At 37.1% G+C, this 14,292-nt stretch overlaps 1 protein-coding gene across 1 annotated transcript in view; it reads right to left on the minus strand.

The window, feature by feature from the left end:
• Window positions 1–14,292, minus strand: part of PJA2 (praja ring finger ubiquitin ligase 2) — a 78,896-nt gene that overhangs the window by 39,089 nt on the left and 25,515 nt on the right. The window contains exons 2-3 of the mRNA XM_088477670.1: window positions 4,780–4,980; window positions 1,990–3,013 (exon numbers count right to left, since the gene is read on the minus strand). Of these exons, the coding sequence (XP_088333796.1) occupies window positions 1,990–3,013; window positions 4,780–4,978 (1,223 nt within the window). The 5' untranslated portion in view covers window positions 4,979–4,980. The remainder of the gene's footprint in view (window positions 1–1,989; window positions 3,014–4,779; window positions 4,981–14,292) is intronic.

The raw sequence follows: 14,292 nt of genomic DNA on the forward strand, positions 1-14,292 counted from the left end.
TTTTGCAAATGCTATCTTCATCCATTTTAAAACCTCAGTCATGTGATGGGTGGCTGCTGCTTCTGGTCACAAACAGCACATACTGTATCAGGGATTTTTACTTCTGTACTTGAGGAATCTCTATTCTGCCAGCGTGTAATCTTTCAATAGTGGCTTCTTGCTGACTTCTAGTGTAAATACAGGTAACCTATTGGAAAAACTAATTTTACCATCTTGCTGCTATGAGAGAATTATCATCATTTCATATAAGTGCACTTACTGCAATTTATAAAAGTTTACCATATAAGAGACTTCAGATAGGACATTTCCCAAGTGCAACACAAGTGACTGCTAATTTAAATTAATCATATTCATCAATTCACTAATCAGAGATACATATGCTTTTCTGCCTGTCACTTTCTAATTTGAACAATCAAAACATCATTGGAAACGCACGTTCATAATTTTTCTTCTATAATTAATTAAAAGTGCCCTTTTTTTGAAAACCTGCTGCTATATTGTCCTTTTATTTTGAGCTCCATTTGTATATTCTACTGCGCCAAGGGCAGAGTTTGATTGTTTCTATTGCAATGGTTGGACTGCAAGAAAGTGAACACTGCCACCGGATTTTTCACAGGTTTAGATATACAAGTAAGTTGCAGTCATAGGATAGCGCTGCAGGCGAGGCCGTGCCTTAAGGTGACAGATAGAATTCAGTGAAAGGCCAGGGGATCAACAGTAATCAGTGTTATTGTGATCATTACCCATTGCAGCCTTGGAAAGTAACATGTTGAGAGGCCGAAATACATTTTGACAAAATGTATAGGTATATTGTAGCTATAAAAGAGAGAGTACTGATGGCAGGTGTACCGTATCGTCAGGTAAGTTTTATTAAAAGCAAATTATGTTTTAGTGACAGGTTTTGTAATTCAATACAATTCACAGCCAAGGGTTGAATATGAATGAGACACTGACATCAAAGCTGGTTAACGCCATAGTAGTTAGACCTAAGAGGTAAAATATGCCATTGAACTGGATTTAGGATGGAGTAAGGTCAGATCCCTGTGCCCCTACAATACTGGTAGTTGCATTACATGTTAAAACAAGAGGATGAGAGTGAAATATATATATCTCCAAAATGCTTGGGACCAGGGGTATTTGGGATATCGGAATATTCCGTATTTTGGAATAATTGCATACCATATTGAAATGTTTTAGGAATAGGGCCCAAATCTAAACACAGAATGCATTTATGATTAATATACACCTTATACACACAGCCTGAAGGTAATTTTATACAATATTTTCAATAATTTTGTGGCTCAGACAATGTTTGTGTACACACATGAAATTCATTTGTGTGTCATATACACACAGCCTATAGGTCATTTTATATTTATTTTAATAATTTTGTGCCTTTAAACAAAGTTTGTGTACATTAAACCATCAAAAATCAAAGTTTTCACTCTCTCAGTCATGCTAAAAATATTCCGTATTTCGGAATATTTGGATATGGGAGACTCGAGACTCAACACACACTATATAACTATATATATATACATATATATATATACATATATACATACACATTTTTTTATTTATTTATTTTTTCATTATTCATTTATTTATTTAAAAGATCTTTTGAAACACTTATGGTGCATACACAGTCAGACTTTGTAGGACGATATGAACGATATAGTTTATCGTTATATCTACCATTTTTTGGCCCCTTCCAACCCCCACACGGCGGACGATGCGCGTGCACGGATGGTCGATAACGACCATCACCCGTGCATGCAGTCCAACCTGGTCCATATCGACCAGGTTACTATAGGGACACGAGATTGTTGATCAAGGGTCGTTAGGGAGTTGGCGGTGTACTGGATGTTCGATATCGAATATCCAGCACATGCAGGACGATCAGACAACGATGTCGTTATCATTGTGTGATCTGACCGTGTGTATGCACCATTAGATAGATTATGTGTTGGTAATATATACACATCCTACCTGTCTTCGTCTTTTGTAGAATCTGATAATTTCATGCCAAAAACTTCAAAATCCTCCCAAAAAGTATCTTCCACTAAAGGCTTATCCTCTTGCACGGTTACATTTTCCTTGTTACCACTTTTTATCTTTTTTCGTGCTCCTTCAATGATTGTCATATCATTGTGACTCTTTTCATCCAACTTTTCCACACTAAATATTGTTTCCCGGTTGCTTTTTCTAGAGTTTTTGGTTTCCTTTCCAATTTCCTCTGTTATCGAAGGGTCTTTTCCTGATGAAATTGAGGGAACCTGTTTTCTAATTTTAGGCCGCACAACTGGTTCATTTGTGCGTTCAGTTTTAGCACTACCTGCATTTATTTCGTTACAGAGTCCTAAAGTGCTTGTCTGTGTCAGTTCATGCCTATGTTTCCGTTGCAGAGAGTCACAAAGACCAGTTTTGGCAATACCTGTGGCTTCGTCCTCTGAAACAGAGCTTGCGGACAAACTCCACGGCGTTGTGCATAGGTCTATGCTGTATTGTTTGGCTAAGGATGCAGGTCTCACCTGAGATAAACCGTCTTTGGAAAAAGTGTGATTGAAGCTGGAAAATTCTGACAGTATTTCACTAGGAGATTCTTTTTTAAAGTCCGAGAGCATGTGGTTTATAGTTTTCTTATGGTTTCCAGTCTCACATTTTAAAGAAATATCATCGAGATGGCTAACAGTCTCTTCCCCTTCACTGCTGTCTGGCTCAAAAGAGTCAATATTAACAAATGAAATGCTGTTCTGATGGGAGTGGTGTGGGTGCTCCATTGAAGCATGCCTGATGAAGGTTTTTGTGCTTTTCTCGCAGTCAGTCCCATTATTCAATGCTTGACATCTTCTTACATGTTCTGACATTGAAAAGGGGGACACAGTATTTTGCTCTGCTTCAGTAAACACAGACAAACTATCATTAGCATCAAATGTTCTGCTCTCTTCCTGCAAATCCGCGGTTAAAACACTACCAATGGTGAAGAGTGATGATTCAGGACTTTCAGCGAAAACTAAAAAAAAATATATATATTTAGAATTAGGCTTTGCATTTGCATGATCAAAGACAGCAGTATGCAGAGGAACAAATCACTATAAAAATGGTTGACTTGTTACAACGATAGTGGACAGAAAGTTAATAATAGTAGACAACCAACTGTAAATTTATGTGATTTACAAATAGAGATTAAAAAAAGTGTTTATTTTAAGAAAATTGTAGCTACAGAAGTGCATTAGGAGTAATAATAACAAAAACCATTCAGAAAGCTAACCATTTTTACTGATTAATTTTTCAAAATTCATCTTTAGTAAAACCCTGTGATTCTATACCACATTGATATAGTTATGCGCCCTTTGCATGGAAAGATCTCAACTATTTCCCAGCAGTCATTTGTTTTTAAACTGGATGAAATACAGACACATGTATGGGATCCTCATGTTTTTGGAGACACTACTGCTTTAGAAGACAAGGGGAAAAAAACACTTGTCCTGATCACGGGAACAAGTTGGAATATTTATTAGATTTTAATATTTCCTATAAGAAGCCACCCATTCCATTTCCTCCTGACTAGCAACAGAAAGAGCCTATCCATCAAAGCACACTATGGTGTGACTGTGCATTGTTCAGGAAGTGCCATCTAGGACGAAATTCATATTTCAAATCTTTCCAATACAGGTTGAGTCTCCCATATCCAAATATTCAGAAAAAAATAAAAAATTTTGTTAGCATGACTGAGATAGGGAAACCTTTGCTTTTTGATGGTTCAATGTACGCAAACTTAGTTTAAGGCACACAATTATTAAAAATATTGTATAAAATGACCTACAGGCTTTGTCTATAAGGTGTATATGAAACATAAATGAATTTCATGTATGCACACAAACTATGTTTGAGCCACAAAATTATTGAAAATGTTGTATAAAATTACCTTCAGGCTGTGTGTATAAGGTGAATATAATAATGCATTCTGTGTTTAGATTTGGGTCCTATTCGCAAGACATTTCATTATGGTATGCAAATATTCCAAAATACAGAATATTCCGATATCCAAAATACCCCTGGTCCTAAGCATTTTAGATACGGGAGACTCAACCTGTATTTAAAATGAAAACAACATGTGGAAATAGAAATGTTCTCACGTATAAACTGTAATATGCAGATGCCCCTAGAATTTATGTAAGTTTCCGAGTGCAATGGCTTTACAATGGATTGCCCAGCCAATCCATAGGATTCATTTGGGTCATTGATTTGAAAGCTCCAGCCATTAGGAGAGTCAGTGAAGGTCAGCAATTTATGTCTGTACGCTCAGAATTCTATTGCTGTCAGAATCTTTCTTAGCATAAAACCACAACTAAATACTCATTCACTGATATGTATTAATTCCCCTTTGGTATCTATCAGATAATAGCCCAGCACAACTTTTTTTGTGAATGAATAGAAGGCATGCGAAGGATTTAGCTTTCGCCATGAAGAGAAGTTAAATGATCAAGTTGATGGCTGAGAACAGATAGTTGCACAGCTATGGAAGGCTCTCAGGGAAAATAACATGAGCCACTAGGCTTTTATCTTGATGATAATTTGGCAGCAAATGCAACAGAACTAAATCTAGCAGAGGACATATCGTAAATGTGTGTAGATCTAAAATGTGTATTCTGATTACATTTTTACACAGCCATGCATAAACATGAGTAAAGCATAGCTTTTTGCAACTGTATTACCTATATCTCAACAATCATGTTACAGTACAGAAAAGGGAACAAAGAATAGCATATCACACACTTAATTCCTTCTCCTTTTGAACACTGTCTAACTCCAGCCCTTCACTTTCTCTTCCTTGCGAAGCTGAAGATCTGTTTGGACTCTCAAGAGATGGCCGGAAGCTGATATAGGCATGCCTTCTCCCGTACCTTCGCCCTGTGATTGTTTGATAGCCTCCTGAGGGTTTAGGCCAGGCAGCTTTACCTGCTTCCTGACCCATACCTGAAAAGCAATAATAAAACAAATTAAAAAGTAGATGTAATGTGTAGGAAAAATGTTTACGTATGATTGCGGTCCTTACTGGGAGATGTTGCTTTACCATGGTAGTACTGCAGTCTCCACCTTTGCTGATTGGTAGCTGCCATTATGAATGGCAACTACCAATCATTTTGGAGAAGCTATAAAATGGTTTCCAGGACCAAATGGGAAGAGAGCGCAATGCTTCAATTTACAAGTGCTCTCCAATGCAATACAATAAAAACCAGACAGCCAATACTGGTGAAAGTTTTATTTTATAACGCTTTTGAAACAGTTTATAAAAAAACTTTTCCTTAGGTATGTAGCATAGTACAGTAACTGGTAGTGCCCATAGCAAGCCAAAGTTTACTTTCATTTTCAAAATGGTAAAGTATAATATAATGTTCTGACTATTGGTGATTGTAGTTTAAAAGCATTACATTTGTGTTTCTTGACTGCTTAAGTGAGTGTTCATTTTGTATATTTGTAACCCTTTTGCAATACTGTTAAGGTTACAGAAAAGGAGGAAACAGATTCAGAATAGAAAAGTTATGTTGACATTGTACCTGCAGACTAATACATTTGCTTATGCTATCTGTGGAAAGTGTAATGGTAATTGTACTGCTAAAAATCTTAATGATGGGAGCTAATCTGAATGACAAAGACATACAAATATAAAAAAAAAAAAAAAGAAGATTAAGGTAGCCCAGTGGTTCTCAAAGTCGGTCCTCAGCAAAAGTCCAGCCATTTAGTACAACAGGCAGGCAAATATCTTCATTAGTCAATAAATAAGCAAACAAAATAAATTCCTAGCCTCTCTGATGCTAATTAACATATAGGAGTACATGCACTAAAGATCGGTTTTTGGATGAACACAGATTTCCTCTAGAAGTAGAGAGGACATTCTATGAAACATATCCAATTGGCCACAAGGTTTTTCACACAAAAAATGAACGCGGGGATCATGACCAATGTTCTATTACTGCGGGTATGCTCGATCTAGATACCCGCCATATCCAATAGAAAAAAAATTGGTTGCAAACTTTTTTGGAAAAAACCATAAGAGATTTAAAAAAAAATAAAAAAATAAAAAACCACAGGCAATAGCCTGTACACTAAAATAAATAATAAAAAAAAAAAGTGGGAAACTAATAATGGTTATTACTATCCCAAAGAAAAAAATATATAGTTTTTTTTAAAAATGCACTAAATGGCCGATTTGTGCATTTTTTTTTAAATGATAAAAAGCAAACTTTAATTTTATTCCAAATTAATAGAAATGAATAGAAAAAAAAATATTAAAAAAAAGAATGCAATTTTGGGGTAATTTTAGCCCAATTTAATTTGTTTTTGAAGATAATAGGTGCAAAAATTAAAGAAAATGTTTAATTTGAAGCCATTATTGGTTTTAGCAAACAATGATGACATATTATTGGACTAATGAAGATAATTGTAAACTTACATTTTCTTACTTAGTAACTATTTTAAGAAAAATTGCTCTAAAGCTGCGAGAAAAAAAAACTGTATTAATTTCTATAGAAATAAGTGCGCCTGATTTTCGCACGGTCAACAAAATAAGAAAAGCCCCACGCTGCAAGTTTTTTAAAAAAAATGTGGATATGCCCGGTATTCTCAGCAGCTTTAAAGGGATGGATTTACAAAGGCAAAGTAGCCAAATGAACACAAAATCAGGTTTGTTTTGCATGTATTACTATTGCCCTTTGAAATCCAACCCTCAATCCTGCCAAAAATCATCAGCTTTGAAAAACCAAGCTTTAGTAAATATAGCCCACATATTTTCCTCTGTACTTGAAGAGGGAACCTAGTGTGTTCAGCCACACTACCATACGCAGCAATTCTAAACAAATTTTCACAGATTTATGAGAAAATCACAGGTATAGAATGCCTTCTTTAATGAGAGGCTGTTAGGCAGTCATACCTTTGCGCTCAGTGGGGTAACTAAGTTTTAGAGCCAACTTGAGAAATTTCCAATTCTGCCATATAACGCAGATGTGTTAGTTAGGGACACAAAATTGCATATATTATATTTATTTATAGAACCAAAGCATCCTAAAAAAAAAAAAAAAAAAAAAAAATCTTTTATCATGTCAATTTACAATACAAGAGTTCATTAATCTAGCATATCTAAGCAGTATGTGATATTTTGAAAAGGGTACGCCGGCACCATGTCGACAATCATAATGTCAACTATGATTATTAATCATAATGGCAGTTATGTCGACAAGTGAAATGTCGACCTTCTAGGGTAAGCAGAGTATTTCGGTAAGCTTTCACTCAGTCTTCCCCCACTGGCTACAGTATGCCACTATTTGTACTATGGCTTTACAGTTACAGCGTGGTAATTAGCTTGTTTCCAGCCTGGGAAACAAAAACACACACAAAACAGAAATTTACAAATTTACATGACATTGTTTTCATAAACAAGTAGTTGCTTATGTTGGGTACACACTGGGCTGAGGGATCGGCCGTCCATATAACCCATTCCAACGATTTCTAAGGTCCATGCACAAACAATCTTGTGGATACACACCTAACAATCGTCTGCCCGATATGTCTGGCCAGAGGAAACAATGTTGACATAATTTTCACTGCTTCCTGTGCCACAATATATCTGCAAGATACATCACATCTGCCGTGCTGAATGGCCAACGCAATATACATCTGAACAAGGTCGTTCACAGATGGAATGGGTATGTAATGCCGGCTGTCGGGATGCCTCCTGGTACAATACAGACAGCGGCATCCCAATGGTTGGTATTCCGGAGTTGGGATTAAGATAGGCGTCGGTATTTCTACACCTATTTTAACTCCCTGGTCAGAATTTCAGCGTTGTGATTGATACCGGCTACATCCCTCACAGACATATGATGTATATCGTGTGTACACACATACATGTGCATGGAACGATATATCATACAGTATGTACCAGCATTGGACAGGTGCTATCCCTAGAATACCAGAAACATGCTAATGTATTTTTTCCCCCCATCAACGGTTTGAAATAAAAATTTAAAAAAAAACTATAAACAAACCACTGCACCCTCCAAACAGCACTAAAACAAAGATCTTACTCTAGATAGGAGTTACAGTTTTTGAATTTGCCATCACCAATTTGATTGCTACTCAACTACAATAGTGATGGATCTTATCTAAGATGACCCTACAGATTATACAATAGAAGAGTTACAATTTAGACACCACAATGAAAATGAAAATAGATGATATGTGTCCTCAACGAGAAGCACACTGAACATACCTCCCAACTATCCCACTTTGAATGGGACAGTCGTGCTTGAACTGAACATAATTCCCAACTGTCCCACTTTGGATGGGAATGTCCCGCCGCCCCAACCACAGGGGAAGGGGGAGCTCTGTCACTGCTGCTCAGTGGGTGAACAGAGGCTGTGCAATGGGCCAGAGAGAGCCTAGGGGCAGCCAAGCATCTCTGGGTGCGAGACCATGCCCCTTGACCACACGGCCACGTTTCTTTCGGACACGCACATTCAGCGCATGCTCTATTTGGAATCACAGTATAGAGCTTAGAAAATTGATACTACATAAAAGACAATCAGATGGAATGGTGCCCAATGCCCTTAATCGATTCAAAAAAAGACGTAACAAAATAGTTGGGGTGGCCCATAACACAAGACTGCAACAAAGCATCCAGAATTATACTGGAATAACGACCCCCGGGCATCCTTGTTTTGTATTAACCTTTTTAGGAGTCTATTTATGTCATGGTGGACTACAGAGTGTCCGATTTAGGGTTTAAAGATATCAGGATGCCTTTCTGATGCATGCCTAAGGAACGTCTGTCAGGGATATGCTCTGGGCATCCTTGTGCAGCGGCTTTACTGATGGTGCAGTTTGTATTTTTTCACTCATGTACATATATATGCAATTTCCCTGAGCGCTCTATAGCTTTCAGGTCACATATATTCAGTTAACTGGCCATAAACTGCTAGATCTGCAAATGCATGTTTTATGATTTTACTGAGGTCTTATATGTAATGCTGTTTCTAATGTATTCTGCAGGTGTTTGTGATTTGATTTTACATATCTATTGGGGCTATTTCAGCTTAGGATGGAATTGTAAAGCTGCACGCAGACAGCTTTGCAATTCTGTCCTTGCTAATATGCAAATGCAGCAGGAGGTGTATGACACCCTCTGCTGCATTTGCGATCCCAGCACTGTGACCGAGGTCGCAGGCTGGGATCACCATCGCAACCGCACAGCACTGAGCCGCCGACCAGCTGGGTAAGTCTCAGACCCCTGTCAGCTAGGGTCAAATATAATACAATATAAAAAAAATAAAAATAGAGGACGCTTATGATTACATTCAAATTATCCTCCGTAGGTGTTACTTAAATAGTGATCCTTGATAGTGATCCTTCATGGCTTCCCCACGATAGTCTAAGTAACACCTACGGAGAATAAGTGGAATCTGATCATTAACGCCCTCTGATTTTGTTTTTGATTATATATAACACACACATACAATATCTAGTGTAATAAGAGACATATTGAACATTTTCCAAAACCTAGTATCCAATAATAATAATATAATATTAGTAATGGTAATGCATATTCAGATTCTTTCTATATGCATGTAGGTCAGACATACTAATTTAATGTATTGTCATAGTTTTTCTCTATTTAAATATGAATTAAATGTTATACCAAAATAGAGAGGAAGTGGTATATTGTGAGAGGGTTTTAGAAAAATACAGTGTACTTTATTTCTTCTTTCAGCCTTGATGGATTAGGGCTGTTTAGGAGAAAGAGATCTAGATTCAGAAGTACATTTTTAATATTTCCTCTTAGTCTAAGTTTAACCTTTTCCAGGACAAAAATTCTCATTTGTTTTGAGTCAGCCCCGTGTGAGTGTAGAAAAATCTCAATACACTAGTGGGTTGTTTCAGTCTTTCATTATCATTAGCATAATTGAGGTTACCCACATGTTCTAGTATTCTATTTTTGAATTGTCACTTAGTCATACCAATATATTTCTTCCCACAGGGGCATATTAAACAATATATGACCCAATGTGTGGTATGGTTGATTAATTGCTTTGTTTTTTGGTCATAACTGTTCTGGTAGTCTTTGGTTGGTTGTACAGATCTGCAGGCCATACATTTCCCACATTTAGGGCATTTTCTCCAATTTATTGCAACGTTATTGCCCATTTAATCCGCCAGATCCCCATCTGTAGTCATAACATCCCTATGTTTATTAGTATACTTCTTATATTTACTGATACATGTCACTTGGTTGTTTTCATGGTCATTTTTAGAAATTTCGGGTTTTTGGGTATTTTGTCTCATTATAGGCTTGATGATTTTTTTTCTTACAGTATCTGTTTTTCCTAATTCCTCTGCTCTTTGTCACATACTGTATTTGAGCCTCAGAAGAGTTTCTTCTAGTTCTTAAATAGTCTCCTTTTGGTATTGCTTTCAATAATGGGAGCTGAAGAAGTGCAGGATGCTATTTGTTACTGTCACTTTTCTAAATTGATTGCCTTCTTCGGTAATAGTGATTCAAAGTCCAGAAATATTATTTTTGTTTGGCCTATGTCAGATTAGTTTAAGGATGACATCACGGTCATTGAAAATTGATTTCCTCCAATAATTCGCCTTCCCATATAATCAAAATATAGTCTAGGAATCTATACCACACAATGATATGTTCTTCATACTATTTGTTTGTGATGTTAAAGACCTGTTTCTCCTACCATCCGAGGTACAGGTTGGCATACATGGGAGCATAAGTGCTCCCCATCGCTATACCTTGGATTTGTAGGAAGTATGTTTTATTAATAATTTCAGTTTTTTGTTAGAACAAAATGAAGCAATTCTATGTTGAAATTATTGAATTCCTGAGGTCTCCCTACCCTAAATAATAATTTACTGCCTCTAATCCTGCTTTGTGATCAATGCTTGTGTAGATTGACTCAACACCGAATGTACAAAGCCAGGTATTTGGGAGTAAATTCATGTTGTCCAATTTATTCAAAAAGGTACATAGAATGTGGGTTTCCTTTTTGGCTAGTCCACCAATACCAGATTTTATAGGTCTTCCGGCTGGACATTCTTTGAATTTTAGGTAACATATACATAGGTGGGAGTTTTTGGGTTCGTCACTTAAGGGGAGGAATTCAATTGTTTTTGTGTGCCCAATCCCCCAAACTAAACTGACGGGCCAACATTCAAGTGTATTAGGTTTTCACACATATTGCACCCAAATAGACCAAGTTTAGCTGTGTAAGGCGCCAAAACCTGTCTAATGTCCTGCTTATCACACCCAAACAGCAGTTTGGGTACCCTAAACAGGGACTTTGACAATTTCTTCACGCAACCTCAGGAAGGTGTGAGTAGAAATCAATCATTTGAGTCCGTCCGCAGAAACAATTCAATAGCTCCAAAAGGGCACTCAAACACAACCGAGTTCCCCACAAGATATTCAAAATCTGTTTTAGTAATGATTTAATCTTTTAAAGTCTCTTAAATTACTTTTTTATACATTTTGTGAAAATTCGCTGTGGGATTAAATATTAATCTTTTATAAGTGTACACATCTGACATTTGTTTATATGCCTCGTTCAAGTACAAATCCTTGGACCATAGAACAATATTTCCTCTTTTGTCATTTTATTATAACATCCCATCCTCCATTTCTTTTAAAAATAGACAATTCTTCTATATTTATATTTGTGCATTGTTGTAGACTGCATTCACATAGATTATCCAGTTCCTGAGAGACTAATACAATGAAAACTTTAATCTGGGGACAAGTCTGAGATTGATAAGAAAATAGATTATATGCGCAATATGGGTCTAGTGCCCAGTATTTCCACTCTGGTGGGAGTACCACTCATTAAAAAGATCTTCTAGTCCATAAAGCTATTCAGCATCTGCAGATGGGAAAAGACCCATGGCCTAATGGGATTGTAGCGAATTTTACAAAATTCTCTCTGCAAGATTTTTTTTAATGTAATCTGTTTTTATTGAAAACGAAAACAGCACAGTACATATATGGCCTACAACGGCCTACATAAACATCAAATAAGTACAAATAACAATATAAGTTCAATGGACAAATATAATCATAAAGAATTAAATAAAAGAGCAAGAAAGAATAAGTCCCAGATCGCTTAGTTTTGAACATGCTTTCAAATATTGCTAGCTAAAATAAAATAAAAGAAAATACAAGAGCAGAAACCAAAAGAACTAATAAAATAAGATACATAAAAATTAAGAAAGAAAATAATATATAAAGATAGAAAAATAATGGGGAAAAGTAAGAGGATGTCGCCATATCCTAAGAGGCATTTAAGTATTTATTTTGTACTTAGTAGTCTCTTTAAAATTCAGCCACCAATGCCAAATGTCTGTAAAATCTAGGGAAGATGATTTAGACAATGAGAGGTCTTCCATACACATATACTGATCTATTCTCTGGAACCATCGAGAGATGGGCGGACAAGTCGAAGACCTCCAATAACATGGTACAGTAGCCCTCGCAGCATTCACCAGATGACGCACCAAGGATTTTTTATATATGGATATCGGAAGGTCAGATAAATTTAGTAACCAAAATTCAGGTTTATCAGATAAAGGAAGACCAAAGATCAATTCCGATAATTGTCGAACCTTCCTCCAGAAGTCAGCTATCACTGGGCATTGCCACCAGATATGGAAAGGAGAGCCCACCGCCTGTTGACTACGCCAGCATAGATCAGATAAATTTGGAAACATCCGGTGGATGTGAACAGGGCACCCATACCATCTAGCCAAGATCTTATATTGGGTTTCTAGAACTTGGAGTGAAGAGGAACTAGCAAAGGTAAATTCAAATATCTGTGACCACTGATCCTCAGTTAGTTCCCTTCCTAGTTCACTATGCCAAGCAGAGACATAAGAAGGCAGAGATGGGTTAGAGCACTCAAGACATAATCGATATATGGAAGAAATAAGGTGTCTTGGTGGGTCTACTGCCATACATAAAACTTCAAACTTAGTTGAAGTCCAGCGAGGATCACTAGCCTTGAGAATTAACAGTGTCTTAATTGGAGATATACCCAAAATGAACAGGATGGGAGATTATATATTTGCTGAAGATCTGTAAAGGATCGTATTCCACTAGGTGTAACTAGATGGGATATACGTGTAATACCCTTTGTGGACCAACCAGATAAATTAGACGCCATAAGACCTGGGGGAAAATCCGGGTTATCTACCAGCGGAGTAGGCAATGAAGCGCCTGGGCTAAACAAGGAGGAGTTTCTAAATTTGTTCCAACAGCGGAGAGTGGGACCTAGTGTCGGGTGAGATAAAGATGGACATTTAACAATCCAAGGAAGGACATGGGGTGGTTTACCTACTGTGTGACCTACTACACATGTCCATTGTTTGATTGCAGATAGTCTAGACATTTCAACAATCCTAGACAAGTGGACTGCATAGTAATAAGTAAGGAAGTGGGGTAGTTGCAAACCACCTTTCAAACGACTTTGCGTTAATACAGCCTGTGATAGTCTGGATCTACCTGAGCCCCAAACAAAATGACCCACCAAGCTTTGTAATTCCCTAAAAAAGGAAACTGGTATGGTAATAGGCAACACTTGCATCAGATATAAGACCTTAGGTAAAATAGACATCTTAACCGTGTTAATTTTACCCAACCAGGATAGCTTCAGTAGAGACCATTTCTGAAAATCTGTCTTAAATTGTTGAATAAGAGGGGGGAAATTTAGTTGGTATAAATTACTATTTGAAGGGGATAGAAGAACACCCAAATATTTAAGACTAGAAGAAGTCCAAACAAAGGGAAAAGCACCTCTAAGACTCGTCACAGTGCTGTCAGGGGCTGATATATTCATGGCAACAGATTTGGAATAATTGATTTTAAAATTAGAGATCCCACTGAATCTATCAAACTCATGCATGAGGGCAGGGAGAGAGGTCACCGGCAAAGAGATGGTAGCAAGGAGATCGTCAGCAAATAGTGCCAATTTGTACTCATGGTCTCCAATCTGCACACCTTTAATATCCCCGTTACACCGGATAGCCCTCGCCAATGCCTCCATGCAAAGTACAAATATAAGAGGAGATAGTGGGCATCCTTGATGTGTGCCATTATTGATTGGGAAAGGCTCTGAAAGGGCCCCATTGACCCGTACTCTGGCCGTGGGACATTTATAAAGGGCTAAAATACGATGAAGATAATGAGAGCCTAACCCCATATATCGAAGAAGGCCTTCCATGAACTGCCAATCA

The sequence above is a fragment of the Taudactylus pleione genome, unplaced genomic scaffold (genome assembly GCF_031769625.1).
Source record: "Taudactylus pleione unplaced genomic scaffold, aTauple2 ptg000202l, whole genome shotgun sequence".
NCBI classification, from domain to species: domain Eukaryota; kingdom Metazoa; phylum Chordata; class Amphibia; order Anura; family Myobatrachidae; genus Taudactylus; species Taudactylus pleione.